The 14,988-nt window shown below is 37.4% G+C and overlaps 1 protein-coding gene across 5 annotated transcripts in view; it reads left to right on the top strand.

The window, feature by feature from the left end:
• The window catches only part of tspan4a (tetraspanin 4a), a 117,303-nt gene that overhangs the window by 88,863 nt on the left and 13,452 nt on the right, over positions 1-14,988 (top strand). For all 5 annotated transcript variants that reach the window (XM_035682060.1, XM_035682065.1, XM_035682066.1 and 2 more), the window contains one exon: positions 14,230-14,331. In XM_035682060.1, coding sequence (XP_035537953.1) covers positions 14,230-14,331 — 102 coding nt within the window. The remainder of the gene's footprint in view (positions 1-14,229; positions 14,332-14,988) is intronic.

The following is a 14,988-nucleotide window of genomic DNA, read 5'->3' as shown; positions in this document are numbered from 1 at the left end:
CAGTACCACCATGAGTAGAAAGAAGACCCTTGTCTTGGAATCTGAGGCATTCGCACTTGCCTTAAAGTGCTAATAGAAATATTTTCTACAACTACAATCCCATCTTCATGAGAAACTGAAAAACGCCATGTTTTTGATATCATACGACAGGATAGAAAGGCTACTAAAGCTGGTGTGAGATTGTTTATTTAACCACAAACTTCTGTCAGAATCAACTTTGAAGTTAAACTTCATGAAGTTGTTAAACCGAATAAATCATTTAAGGCTCCACTGAAAATATAATATATAAATAAGATAATCCAATAATAAGAACGTATAATGGTCGTCTCTCTGTTTTTATGTGGTGCACATGGATTAACATAACCTAATTTCAGTGTGTAACTACAGTGTGACCGCTAGGATCATTTGCGTTCTCACCACTACAGGACATGTTGTTAGTTATTGGGTCAATGCAGCATGAGCTATTTCCTCTGCTGCTCAGTGGTTGATGGTTAAACAAGGTGCCTGTCACGGGGCAGCTGTGAAGATGATTTCCTATTTGCTTGTGTGCTTTGGGACGAGTCAAGGTGAGGTAATGCTGCTGTAAAAAGGAAGTCATGAAGACCTATGGTCAGGTTGGATCCCCAAAAGACCTCATCCACAAACCCAAAGGGCACTGCAGCTGTTAAAATGAATCACGACTATTACTACATCTACAACAGCAGACGTAGTGGCCATGTATTTTGTTCTGATGGTGTCATTTCTAAAACTTAGAAATATGCCTGCTATTAAAAATCAGTAATACTTTATTGACTGCCTTTATAAGGGCACATTAAGTGTTAATGAAAGTAGTTGTCAACTCTTTCTGTGAAGCCTCTGTAAGTGATGTATACACATGTCTTTACATTTTATTTGAATATGAAATATACATGATTTATTTATTATATTAATCAACTATTATAAATATATAATATACAAAATTATAAATTTCTTCACTCTCCATGACAACTGAGAAAACTCCATCCGTTGATGTGGCTGAAGGCTGTGGGAAAATAGTAAGTGGACCTCGAATTAGGAATGTTTTGTCAAACTACTATTTCTGTGGTCAGAACTTAACGTAACTTAACTTAAAGGTCAATGTGTCTTCACACGCCACATTTATAAACAGTCTGTAACCATTTATAAATGTGTGGCATATAAATGGAGGATTTGTTGCCTTTATTGGATAGTGACAGGTGAAGAGGCAGACAGAAAACTGGGGGAGAGAGAGAGAGAGAGTGATGCAACAAAGGTCGCTAGCTGTAACCAATAAGCTGCCAAGGCACTCCACCATGAATCCCCAAGTCAGTTTTATTAATATTGCCCAATATCACAAATCAGAAATTTGCCTCAAGGGGCATTTGAGATTTTTATTAAAATGTCTCAAGTATTAGACTGATTCCCATGAAATTTGGTTAACACATTCATGTCGCTCAGGATTAATTGTAATCCCTTGGTGATCCCTTAACTTTTCCTCTAGCACTGTCATCAGGTCCAAAGCAAAGCTAATGAAACGCCCATCATCCAGCCAACCCTACATGTTCAGCTAACAGAGTACACATGTAAACATTTTACCTGCTAAACATCAGCATGTTATGCACATGCATTGCATGCATTGTCACTGTGAGCATGTTAGCATGCTGATAACAGCCTTGCAGAGCAGCTAGCTTGTTTTATAATCGGCTATAAAGATTTGTTCTGTTTCTCTCTTCTACTGTGCTATAATTTATTCATGAACTGTGCAGACACCCATTAAATATGGTATATGGTCATATATGTTTTAACTGTTAAACACTTAAAATGTCCTTTTATATTTGCTTACAACAGTGTGTTATATATAAATAAATAAATAAATTAAAGTGTTTATATATTACAAAGTGTTACTAAATGATCTTTCATGCTTATCTGAACAGGGACCTGCTCTCATAAGAACAGTCTGTTTCTGCTGTGTAAACCTTGTTTTATCCTGTTGGATGTGTTTGAAACTAAAATCCAGCTTTTGCAGTGAGAAGATGTCTCATGGTAAATTCTATTGACATGCATCATTTCTCCTGAGAACCAGGGTCTGTTTCTGCTGTCAGTCCCACTCACATATCAACTCGTTGCCTTGTTGCACTGTTGTTAGACTAAACATGGTAAATTGTGAAATAACTTGATAAGTAGAGAGAAATAGAAAAAGTATCCACTTGTGAACACACTATAACTGCAACCACTCATGCAGTAAAGCAAACAAGTATCATATCTAAAGCTTTAGACATACGACACGTGAGACCCACGGAAATCCCATTTTAAGCTTGAAGGCTCCATTTTTCCACATCATTACTGTTCCAGCATCAGCCGTCAAAACATTTTAGCTTGTCAAGACATCAAAATGCAGCACTCCTGTCTGAATATATTTCAAGCCTGAGAAACTTTCATTTTATGTAGACTGAAGAAATGCAATTATATAAACACCCCTGGCTAATCACATTGCTAAAATACACCCACATCAGGCCAATGTTAATATGAGAGACAAATTGAGATGATCAGCAAACAGATAACATATTTGTTTGTGGAGCCGTGGCATATATGTGACAAGGGAATGTGCTGTTAGTGCTGCAGCTAATGTTGAGGAATTGCAGAGACGGTAATTATAAATAATTTAAATTGCAATCTGGCTAAGATCCCAATATTATGAAGGAACACAGAGTGAAGCTTTTGCAGAAGGAAGTAAACTGGAATGTGAAACCACTCCTAGAAATACATCTGAATAAACATAAAACATTACGTCAACCCGATACAGGGAGAAACTGAACTCAAATTAGTTACGCTTTATTACAGCCTGCAAATTATAGTATTGTTTATTACATTAGTATTTGATGTTTGAATAATAGGTCATGTGAAGGTTTCATGTTTCTACATCCCCGGGGAACGCACACCATGTTGTATACAGTATCAAAGAACTACAAAGATAGGTTGTTATTTTCAAATGTTCCCTTTTTTGCTCAGTGGGGTTTCCCTTGTGGATTAAAATGTAAAACTTGAATGGATATGTATGTTAATAAACTGTCAATACTAGATGATCAAATCTCCGCCCATTGGTGCCATACATTTTTAACAGAACCAGAATATTGCTGAATATTGGATATGAGTCTAACCGTCTAACCTACGAGTAGATTTAAATTGAATTTCACCTCTATAGTAACACAATGTTGATATTGCTATGAAATTAGTTTGGGTATCATTTATTTATCAAATCATGATATACATTCCTTGGGAAATTACAATGGCATTTAAAGCAGTTACATCGAACTTTCGTTTTGTTGATTGTGGTGGCCCCTTTGGACAAAAGCAGTAGTGCCTCCACAACATTTGTTTGATTTTAAGGGGAATCCAACTGAATCTGAACCGGTGGCAGGCATTAAGTAAAAACTATACAGAAATGAAATAAACAAGAATATTCTTGTTTATGGTCTAATGTAGGTCATATGGTGGCATCATTGATGAATTCAGACTTTTTCCTGACTAAAAACCCCTTGTAGTGTGAGAGAAAAATCCTTTTCTAGGATTATAAAGAATATCTGCCATAACCCCTGACTCATTTAGAGTAGCCTGGACCCTCCACCAATTGGCTGTGAGGACTTTTTAAAAACTCTTTTTAGATAAGGTCGAAAATATCAGACTGAATATCTTTCCTTCTGATAAGGCTATCATCATTCTGCCCAAGTGTCCAGCATTCGATATTTTTCTGCTCATTTCCCATCTCGAACTTGATATAATCATTTTTGGCATGAAGCCCACTATCAGCTGCCTTGATAGTGTCCCAACTAAGCTGCTGAAGAAATTCTCACTGCTGTGGTTGAACCCCTTTTTAAAAAAACATCAGGTCTTGATCCACTAACACTGAACAACTTTAGACCTATTTTAAAACTATAATTTCTAAGTAAGGTACTTATACTAATAATTCATCCTCTACCCATCATATTTTTCATGTGGAGTACCTCAAAGCTCTCCTTAGTCCCCTCATATTTTCCATCTATATGCTCCTACTAGGCAAAATTATTCAGAACCACATAATCTCATTTCACTATTATGCAGATGACACGCAGCTCTACCTTCCCATCCAATGCAATGGCCAGATTGGACCAGAAAAATGTATTCACATTTTTGTTTCTAGCAGCATTTTTGTCAGGTTATTACACAATGTGGTGATATTGTATTGTCATATTTGACATCACTATGGTTTAAACTTATGCACAAATACAACACTGTAATTTGCAGGCTGTTCTAAAGCATTACCTCAGAACCAACATATTTTCAGTTTTTTTTCAGAATCAGTTTTATTGGCCAGGCATGTGTACATCCCATATACTCAGGTTTTACATGGCTCTGTACACAGAAATACACTCAAACAGCTGAAAAGTGCAAAGGGTGCTGAAATAAATATGATATGATTAATGTAACAGGTTGCATACATGATGTAGTTGGAAATGACAGTATGCACAGCATGCATAGAGTTGTATCTAAGTTTACATGTCAGAACTGCCCACTTAAACAGTAATAATAAAATAATTAACACAAACAGTGAAAGTTTGTGCCACAAGTTTATTGCACAGAAAACTATGTGTCTGGAATTCATAAATTTCACCTTTCAGTGGAAGCAAATACATTTAACCTGTGAGCGAGACAAGCTTTTGTCCAGGTTGAGTTGGATATTCTGGTGCCTTTTATTTCCCTTTGCTTGTCCTGCTCATCCTTGAGTATTTGGTCTCTTCAAAACGTTTGTTAGATCTTAACTTTATGTTCTTGGTTCATGCAATTTCTTTACAAGTGGCTTTGGGGTTACAGATTGGAAAAGATTTTATGTGGTTATTTAGATGAAAAGAATAACATATTGCACGTTGTCTTGGTTTGTCTGGTACATGAATAATAAAACAGCACTATTGAAGAGGACTCCTTGCAAAGGCTGAAAACCCACTTACAGCACTGTCAAACATTAGCCACAGGTGAATGTTCACTGTGTTGCAGCATCTGTCAAGTCTTCAAGACAATAGACAGAGTAGGGCACTTATACTGACAGTTTGGGAGTTCGACTTCTGCTGGAAAAATCACAATAGATATAAAGTTTATATTTTTAGCTTTGGATAATATTAGTTCACCATTTGGTCTGTGTTTGGAAAAATTAAAATTGTTCTGGCCAGTTAGATGTGCTGAGGTTGAAAATACTGCTAAATATGCCAGATGTAAATTAGTTTTGGCAAATTTGTACAGCTTATGCCACCCAATCAATTCCAGAAGTCACACTAAAAAAGACTTTTAATTATGTTGGAAAAAGAAATACATCACTGTGAATGAAAAGCTGACAATCATGAGTTCTGTTCAGTTTCCCATTAGCTCCTAACTTTCGGAGTTCAGCTTTAAAACAAGATAAGCTAATGTTTTCGGGGGTCTGTTCAAGACTGTAGCTACCACAGGACACCAGGGTAATTTCAGGGACGATATTGTGTTTGGGAGTTTTAGTGACAAGAGAGTGTTGATATTCTACAATTACATTTCACATGGTGACTTTTGAAAAGCAGATTGTGATATTTGAATATAAATAAATTCTAAATAGAGTATTGTGTAGGGAGATCAAATCTATCCAGAAAATCAATTCAACAGTTAAATTAAAATATAAAAACTAGAAAAATGGCTAATCAAAAACCTCTAGTTGTGAAATTAAGAACATGACCTCAGCATTTATTACATCCCGGCTGTAGTAGCCTCTGTTTGTTTCTCTTCTAAATAAATAATTCAGCAAATAAACTGCCTTTTCTTGTTGTCAGGAGCCTTATGTTAATCACAATCCAGTCAAGCCAGCTGACAAGCAAGACAGAGACCAACTGTGAACTGTAGTTGTTAAAATTGAAGATAAAATAGTTTGGTTTTAGATATTTACATCTAAAATTGCTCCCTTCTTTACAACCTATATTTTATTTTAACAATGTTTACTTCAAAAAACAAACAAATCAAAGCCTGAGTGGCGTCAACTCCAGTCAGCCACTACACTTGATGGATTATTCCTTGCACTGCAGCATATAAACTCAAGACAACATCCACTCTCTTAACAGTAAGACCTTTGCCCTTTGAACAATGCTGTCTTGGACCCACAAGCTCTATTGCAGGTGTAGCATGTATATGTGGTGGCAACCATTGCTGTATTTCACCTGGCTCTCTTCTGCTGTCTTCTGGTTGTCCTCCCCATCTCCAGGATACAGGCCCCATCCCTACACAGCTGTTGCAGTTGTCAGCAGCAGCAACATCCTCCAGGTCCTCATGTCTGATCTCGCAATTCCCCAAAGCGTTTTCATCCGATCATTAGAGTGTTTCTTCAGCCCTCCAGCTGAGCGTCGACCATGATGTAACTGGCCATATAACACTCTGCGGGGTAGCCAACACGGGGGCATCCTTATCACATGCCCCAGCCACTGCAGCTGGCACTGGGTGATCATGGCCACAATGCTTCTGCAGTTGGTTTTTACAAGTATTTCAGTGAGACACACACACACACTCACACCAGGTAATTTCCAGGAGGTGCTGTAGGCAGCTTATGTGGGAGTGCTTAATTCACCATACACTGCTCACTCTTTCGCTTCCATGCCTGCTGCAACACCGCTCACCTGAAAACTATGCTGCTGTTCATACAGCCTTTCAAAAGTCTTACCTTCACTCAAGTGTCCACCTGAAGGCTCTGAGTCAGTGTCCCCCCAGCAAGGAAGTCATTATCTTTTTATCATAACTCCCCACTCTCTGCTTGCAGCTTCCTTGTGTGGAGTGACAAGTTCAAAGACTAAACACCAAATATCAATGCTGTGCATATATTTACATAATAATCCAGTTGGATGTCTACACTACAATGATGGAAAAGTGGTAGATAAAAAAAGAAGTGATGAAACTTCAGAAAACCAATCAAAATAAAAAATCTACCATGATGTATAAAAGACAGACTGAAGGCATCAGATATCAGTTTTAGAAAAATGCATGCGTTGTTGTCAATAGCTGAGACGAAAGCTTTCAAGAGTATTTCGGTTATGTGTAAAAACAGATCAAACAACAAATCACTTCAGAACATTTTTGGTGCATCAACATGGACATCAAGCCATGAAAACAACAGGATCTCTCTGTTGAATTTCAGGTTTCAATAAACGAGGAAAACCTCTAATCACAATGACAGTTCCTGTTGAACCTCTGAGATAATGAGCCTTGACCGCGTGTTACTGCCCAACATCTTGTCTGAAATCCTTCAGCTTACTACTACCTTGATTAAGGCTCTTCAAGTCTCATCCTTTCTAGCCAAGATTCTGCTTGTTCACTGCTTTCCCCGTTAGTGGCATTGATTGCCTACTCACATGGTTTGCCAAGTGTTAATCAGGAACTGATTAGAAGCAGAGGATGGAAATTGTAATTGATTTGCCCCAGCTAAGGATTGAGATTAGTCACTTAAAGGGGAATGCCAAACAATTTAAATTATTTAGGCATGTTATTGCTGTACCCCAGGACAGAATTACAAGTCAGGCAAAGCCTTGAATTTGTGACTTGGTTGCCCCATTCATTATCTGAGGAGCTCTGCCAGAATTCACATCTAACTTTACAAATTTAAGGGTTTGTTCTTGAGTTTATAGCTTTAGAGAAGAGTTGTCTAAATTCACAAGTATTGACTGATCTGTCCTGAGGCACAAGAATAACATGTGTGGATTCTTCAGAAGGGTGGTGTTCTGTATAACTCCTTTTTCGAAATGCAGTGCAACACTCCCAAGGCAGCAGAAATACAGCATAGCAAGTCAAGAGTATAGTATGTCTGCAGTCAAAACAAATGCCCTTGAAAAACCTTGACTTTGGTCTAAATTGGGTCAGAGTCCAGGGAACGTAATCTGGGCTCCCTCGGAGGAAGGATAAAATGAAAGTATTTGCAGGAAATCAGCCCCTTGCCAATGAGCGTGGGCACTCAATAGTTGAGGAATGCAGAAACCCATTGGGACATTCAGAAAATACAGACACGACTGGGTGACCAAATTACTCAAGTTGAAATGACTTAAACATGAATTTTCTAAATCTAAAACCTTTAATACAACCTTGATTTGGGATTATCCTGCAGTATACAGCCACCAGCGTCACAGTGATATATGCAGATTTCAAGGCAGAAATTTAATAAATAATGTAAAAATCCTTTTTTAGAATCTGTAACATTGTTGAAGATGAAGTATGACATTTCTTATGCAGTTTGGTGTCTTGTAGTGAAATAATGTGTCCACAGGAGAACTGCAGGGATTATGATCACAGGTCTTTCCTGTTTTTTTTAATGCCTTTATCAACTTTTCTGTATCTCTGCTTCAGTCTTCCTCCTACATTTATGACACAGGTAATGGATATCCACTGTTTGGAAAAAGAAAGTAAATTGAGCTATTTCCTCCATTATTTCCTCTTCCCTGAAATCCCTTTCTTGTGTTTCTTTCAGACTTAATGTCCTTTCTCCTGGGTTGTCACAGATGGAAAGCTCCCTTTCTTTGCCTGCTATACTGTCAGTACCAGAGTCATATAACCTCTTCATTTGCCCCACAGTATATCTGCTTTTACATATTCCGCCCTTCATTGTCTCTGGCTCATCCCCTCCTTCTTTTCCCCTGTTTACGTTTTTTTCTGCGCCCACTCTTTTCCCCACCTCCATCACTCATCTCCTTTTTTTATTCCACATCTCGTCTCTTCTTGTCTACCCTCTCCTCTTCTCTCTCCATATACATCTCTTATCTCTCCTTGTATCCCTGCCATATAAATAATTAATGGCCCATCTTTGACTCGCCTGGTGTAGTTAAAGGGCGACCAAAGTCCCGAGGACAACATCAATACTGAACTAAAAGTACAGCTGTGGCTTATGCACAGTCTGCTTGCTGTACTTTCACAGGAGACACTCTTTACTAATGACCTGCTTAGATTTATCTAAAAAGTATTTTTATTTTTTTATTTGCCCAACTTCAGAAGACTTATGCCTTTATCCAGTCCACTCAAATGGGACATAAGGGCTGCCTGCTAGATTCTTACATCAGTTTGGCGATAGCTTGCATGTTGCTTTGTGCCAGAGTAGTGTTGTCATGTAGTAGCTTATAGTATGATTTAGAAACCATATCAACAGTTTCTTTATTGTTGCAAGAAATTACATTCTTGGTTGTCTTGTCAAGAATTCTCTTTCATCTCTTTCTCTTTGAGGCATCAAAAATGATGATGTAATATATTATAATGTGTTAAAGATCCTAATGCAACATCTAATTTTGACTGAGCGGTGTGATTGGCTTCGAGGGATCCCACCTATGATATTATGCAGCAAAAAGTTGGATGTGCAGTAAGTGTAATTATAAATGGTGTATGTGGCTGAAAATAGCTGTGCCACAAACACACCGATCAGCCATAAACATGGGCTTATGTACCATTATGACCACCAGGGTCATAATGGTATGTAGCCCCATATGCAACAAACTGTGCTGCACTGTGTTCTGACATCTTTCTATCAGAACCAGCATTGACTTTTTCAGCAATTTAAGCTACAGTAGCTCGTCTGTTGGGTGGCCATGGCTCATTGATGCACATTGGGAGTGATGGTCAGCCCATGTGATCCAATCCATGACCCTGTTGCCTGTTCACTGCTTTTCCTACCTTGGACCACTTTTGATTAGGCTACTGACTCTGCAGACCGGGGAACACCCCACAAGAGGCTGCAGTTTTGGAGATGCACTGACCCAGTCGTCTAGCCATCACAATTTGTCCCTTGTCAAAGTTGCTCAAATCTTTCAACAACCACATCCACTTGAGGACAAAATGTTCACTTGTCGCCTAATACATCCCACCCACTGACCAGGTGCCATGATAATGAGATAATCGAATGATATACAGTTGTATTGTGGATAAGTTTAGCGTGCTGAATCAGGGTAATTGTAAATACCTTCACATGAGAATTTTTTTTTTTTTAAACTACAGTGACCAAAACCGGTTTTTGTACCAGGTTTATTTCTGCTTTAAGGACTGTTATGGACATTGACTCACTTCTGTACCTTAGCCTCAAGTGACGTTGAAGGAACTACAACTTTTTGTTTACTCCCACATTGGCTTCATTTGCCGGGTTTGAGGCTTCTTGGGTTGTTTTATTTGCCAGGGAAAATATTACTTTTTTTTTTTTTTTAACAATACTTACCAACTAAAAAGCTTTACTTTTGCTATTTAAGTCAGTGTTTCACTGATATAAGAGAAAAACAAGAAGTCTCACTTGTTTTGTGCGGATGCATGGGATGTTTTCATTGATCAAGTACCTCACAAAAAAATGTGCAACAACAATGTCTCCCATGGCAACCCACAACAGACTAAGTATTGACAAGGGTTCAGAAGTTCATAATGGCGTGTTATTGTTTAGTAAATGGCAAAGCATAGAACTGATAAGCAGCTGGGATGTTTGCTTGTCAAGTACAAAGTCCATTTCAAACCATAAGATTGCTTCTTTACTTACTTTTAGTTTTTTTTAGAAAAGAATCTCTTCAAGGATACAAGTGTCATGTTGGCATTCTGGGATTTGATATACAGTCACCACACCCCCACAAAATTGCGCCTGGCAATTTTATTGAGCAAATTTTCAGTGTTGTTTTGAGTGAAAATATGAAACTGTCACTATGGTTTGTTGCATTAAACATGTTCTGCTGTTAAATCAATTTATGAAAACAAAAACATAAAAAACAGATGAGACGAGGGAGAGTTAGATCATAACCCGTTCATATTAATTCAGTCTTTTTTTTTTCTCTTTTCTTTAATATCTTTTCAGAGTAACTCTGTTTCATCTGCTGTATTTGTTGGTTAGGTGATGATCCGTTTTTTGTTTTACATTTAGCAGTCTGACATGGTGATATCTGTTCTAGTATTAGAATACAGCGCATGTGCAAATTATAGTGAATGGAATATAAGCTGAAGACCTGGTTCATCTTGCCCCAGGGCCTAGGAAACATTTTACCCCACAGCCACTAGTTTAACAAAAAGCTTCACACAACAGACCTGCAGGCATGTTAATGACCTTTAATAAATATGTAAAACACCCTTAAATACCAATACTTGCACATAGATAGTATGGTTTACTTCTCTTAAATCTGTGACTTTAATTTTATGAACTTTTGCCTTATAAGGGAATCCAGACATGGCTCAACTCACTTAACACTGGTGAGACACACCAGCATCACTCATAAATCATGAAAAATCTGTGAATTTTTTTCTTTTTATGGTTAAGTGACTCACATTTCCAAATTAACTTATAACAAGCTACAAAAGCATGTAGATGTACAAATAACTAATTATTATGTATACCATGGAGTTTTCTTGTGAACAGATAAAAAATAAGAAAGATGTATATAACAATTGTGTATCATTAACACCTAACAAAGTGCTGAATGGATTTACGTTCATCCGTTAGCTAGCTTGCAGTCTTCTTCTTTCTCACTTTTGCTGGCACATTTTTTATGGCACACCCTGCAGTTGTTGGTTAGTGAAATGGTGTGAAATCTTTGGCAGAAATGCATTAAAGGGCCAGTGTATAACATTAGTGTATAATCATCTGAATATAGGAATCGTTATGTTTGCTGTACCTTACAATCATATCTACGGATGCCATGGGTTTCTACAGTAGCCCAGATGGGACAAACCAAACACTGGCTCTACATAGGTGCTTTCATGTTTTTTGTAGTTTCTCCTTGGTGCTTGAAACGGGAGGGTGAAATGAGTGACTTGCAATCTGCAATTACACTGCTAGAGGCCACTAAATCCTTTACACTGGTCCTTTAATGTGTGCTTATGGGTGGATTCTCCATTTCCTAACTCAGCCTTATTCAAAAACTCATTTTGATGGGTAATTAAGGACAAATCCAGAATATCTGACATCTTTGTAGATTAAAAATGGAAAGCAAAGACCGATAACACCCCAGCAAGTGGAGTGTTTATTGAATTTGGTGTAGGAAGAGTGTGTGTTAACATCTGAGTGAAGTAGAGAACTTGTTTATACCTCTATTGTCCTTAAAATAACCTTTTCTTGTGGAAATGTCAAATTACAGTGAGGGAAATTCAAAGGAAGGCTTTTTCAAGTAATACCCTACCTTGTTCATCCCTTTAATATGTTTAACGTAATGTCAGAGATCACATGCAGTATTCAACAACTAATGTTGTTTGGCAAATTAAAGGCCATTATTTGAGTGTTTGAAGAGAGAGATTTAACAAGGCGTTTGTTGTTTGCAGCACCTCACAGGCTAAAGGGCTGCAGTGTAGGAGAGTGCAAGGTCAGTGGAGATCAATGCGATTGATGTCTGATGGGATTGACCATCCAAATGTTTAAACAAGACTGAGCGGCTTCAGTGTGTGTGTCTGGAGTTTGTGTTTGCTGTTAGTGCCCAAGCTCACCGATAGTCTGATTGTATTGTTGATTTTAAATGAATGTTTTTTAGATTCAGTAGCTGCAAAGCTTCAGTGTATTTAAGCATGTTTATCCCAGTGACTGTGTTCACACGAACAGTTTGTTCTCTTTGATTCAAAGCTTACTGGAAAAGCTGATTTTGGTAAATGTTTTTATCTTGTTTGTTTAGGTTCACATTGCTAAACCAGAGCTTCTAATTTAAACCCACAGGGATTTGCATTTAGTTTGTTTATTGAACAGCTGCAGTGTGTTGGTTCAGTCCCCTTTAAGTTCAGCAAAGTGGACTTGTTTCCACTGTTGACAACATTTTATTAGTCTTGATGTCATGTGAGAACACTTGAGGAAATATGAGCTGAGTATGAGCATCAGTACAGACTGCAGTCTCTCTCAGTCCATTTAGCTGTGCTCAGGAGAAACTGCAGACAGTCAGATATAAACGTCCACTTTCTTATAAAACCTTGTGTTTAGGGAGTCTTAAGTGGTCCACTATGTAGACCAGTACCGTGTGGTGGTCTGCCATGAAAAACATGTAACCACATCTTCCTCAACATGAAAAGACATACATAAGGGATCCTTTATAAGACTGTGTGTAATCAATATACTGAACAAACCGCACTAAAATATCCCAATGCCGAAGAGTTGTAAATAAGCTGTATTAACTTTGGCACATATATTGCTGCCTCACAAATGATTTGTGTTGTGTATTGTTTATTATGTTTATTGATGTTATGTATGTTCTTTTCACTGTGGTTATTATGGAGAAACAAAGACTGCATTTTTTCCCTGTCAGGGCAGGAAATTTGAAACACTTTCAATGAAGGTCAAGTCTATAATGCATTATAAGCACATTCATAATATACAGTCTAGACCTGCTCTATTTGAAAACTGTCCTGAGATAACCCATGTTACGATTTGGCATTCTACAAATTAAATTGAATTAATGCTCTATACCTCCATGTCAAAGTGACAACAGTGTTTGAAAGAAGAATCTGGGTCCTGGGTAACACTGCAAATGATTAATGCCAAAACTTCAACCAGTTATAAAGACACATAGAGAAGTTCCTGAAATCGAATAATGTCTTATACATAATGTCTTATAATAGCAATTGTGTGATACAGCAAAGGTTGCCAGTAGTTACATATAAAGCATTATGAAAGTTTAAAAAAGAGGTGGACATAATGGGTCCTTTAATTATAAACAACATTTCTAAAGAAGAAGAAGAAGAAATAAAGCCTTGTAAAGGCATTTTCATGTCTTATGAATGGGTTTATAATGCATTATAGATATGACCTTCATAAGAAAGGTATAATTTATTCTTTTCTATTATATTCTAAGAATACTTTCTAGCAGTCCACACTGTGAACCAGAAGTGTGCAATATAACAGAGTCACCATGTGACCATGTAAATGCGATGATTTCTGCCTTTCTGTTCTGTCTGCTGTCAAATAAAGGTAAAAATGCTGATAAAACTGATATTAAAAACAAATACGACTAACTTGTGTTAGTCGTTTGACTTCTACAGATTGTACTACAGTTTTCTTAGAAGACAATAGAGAATCTATGTTGTTATTTGTTGCCACTTGAGTTCAAATTACTTTATTTTCCCACCTCATGAAAATGCAAATAAGCTCCTCCAAACATTTGATGCTTAAAAGGAACACGTCCTCCATCACATCTCACTCAAACTAACCAACTAAAATTAGATTTATTAAATTATCTTATTTTCTTTTCTGATCCAACCATTTTTCTTTTCTTGTGTTCTCAGATTGATCACTACGCCCAGAGCGATCTGAAGAAGGGCCTCCAGCTCTTCGGCACAGAGGGCAACGTGGGTTTGACCAATGCCTGGATGATCGTACAAACTGATGTAAGATGTGAGATCACCTGAGGGGGCGGGTAAAACACGAGCTGGCAGATATTTAAAACACAAAGCCTGCAGAAGTTTTAAGATTTTTGTTATCTTAGTCACAGTTTGTCAAAGTCATGATGCTTAACACACTTTCTTTCTACACATTCTGTTGTGAACATCTCAGCCCATTCAATATTAACTTCAGTACCATTTAGCAAGTCAAGTCATACAAAATACCTTGTCACAAGCTGAGATACATGACATTTTACTGCATTATTCATTGTGACAGTGCTTACTTTTGCTATTGGCAAGGTTTCATTGTACCACTGTGATCCCATTAAATCAAAAGGGAGTGAAATGTTGAAGGGGCAGTTGATTTTACATTTCTCCATTTTGTGTAAAATTTGAATAAAACACTGCAATCCTTTTTGTAGCTAATGGGATCTGGACATTTACAAGCAGACTGGTTGGGGAAAAAAATCCTTGCAATCTAAAAAATGGAATCAGAAAAAAATGTTTCTACCAACAGTTACAAATACTTTTTTCTAGTTTAAATGCTCTGGTAAAATGCTGTCAGAGAGATTAATGCAAACATCATAGACTCTCTGAGGTAATCTTTGTTTCCAGCTCTCACTTTGATGTGCTTTTTCCGTTGTATTATATATATATATATAT

Source organism: Morone saxatilis, unplaced genomic scaffold, assembly GCF_004916995.1.
Source record: "Morone saxatilis isolate NCDOM2014 unplaced genomic scaffold, NCSU_SB_2.0 Contig11, whole genome shotgun sequence".
In the NCBI taxonomy this organism is placed as follows: Eukaryota; Metazoa; Chordata; class Actinopteri; family Moronidae; genus Morone; species Morone saxatilis.
Note: the sequence above shows the minus strand (reverse complement) of the source record. Positions and strands in the feature narration are given on the sequence as shown.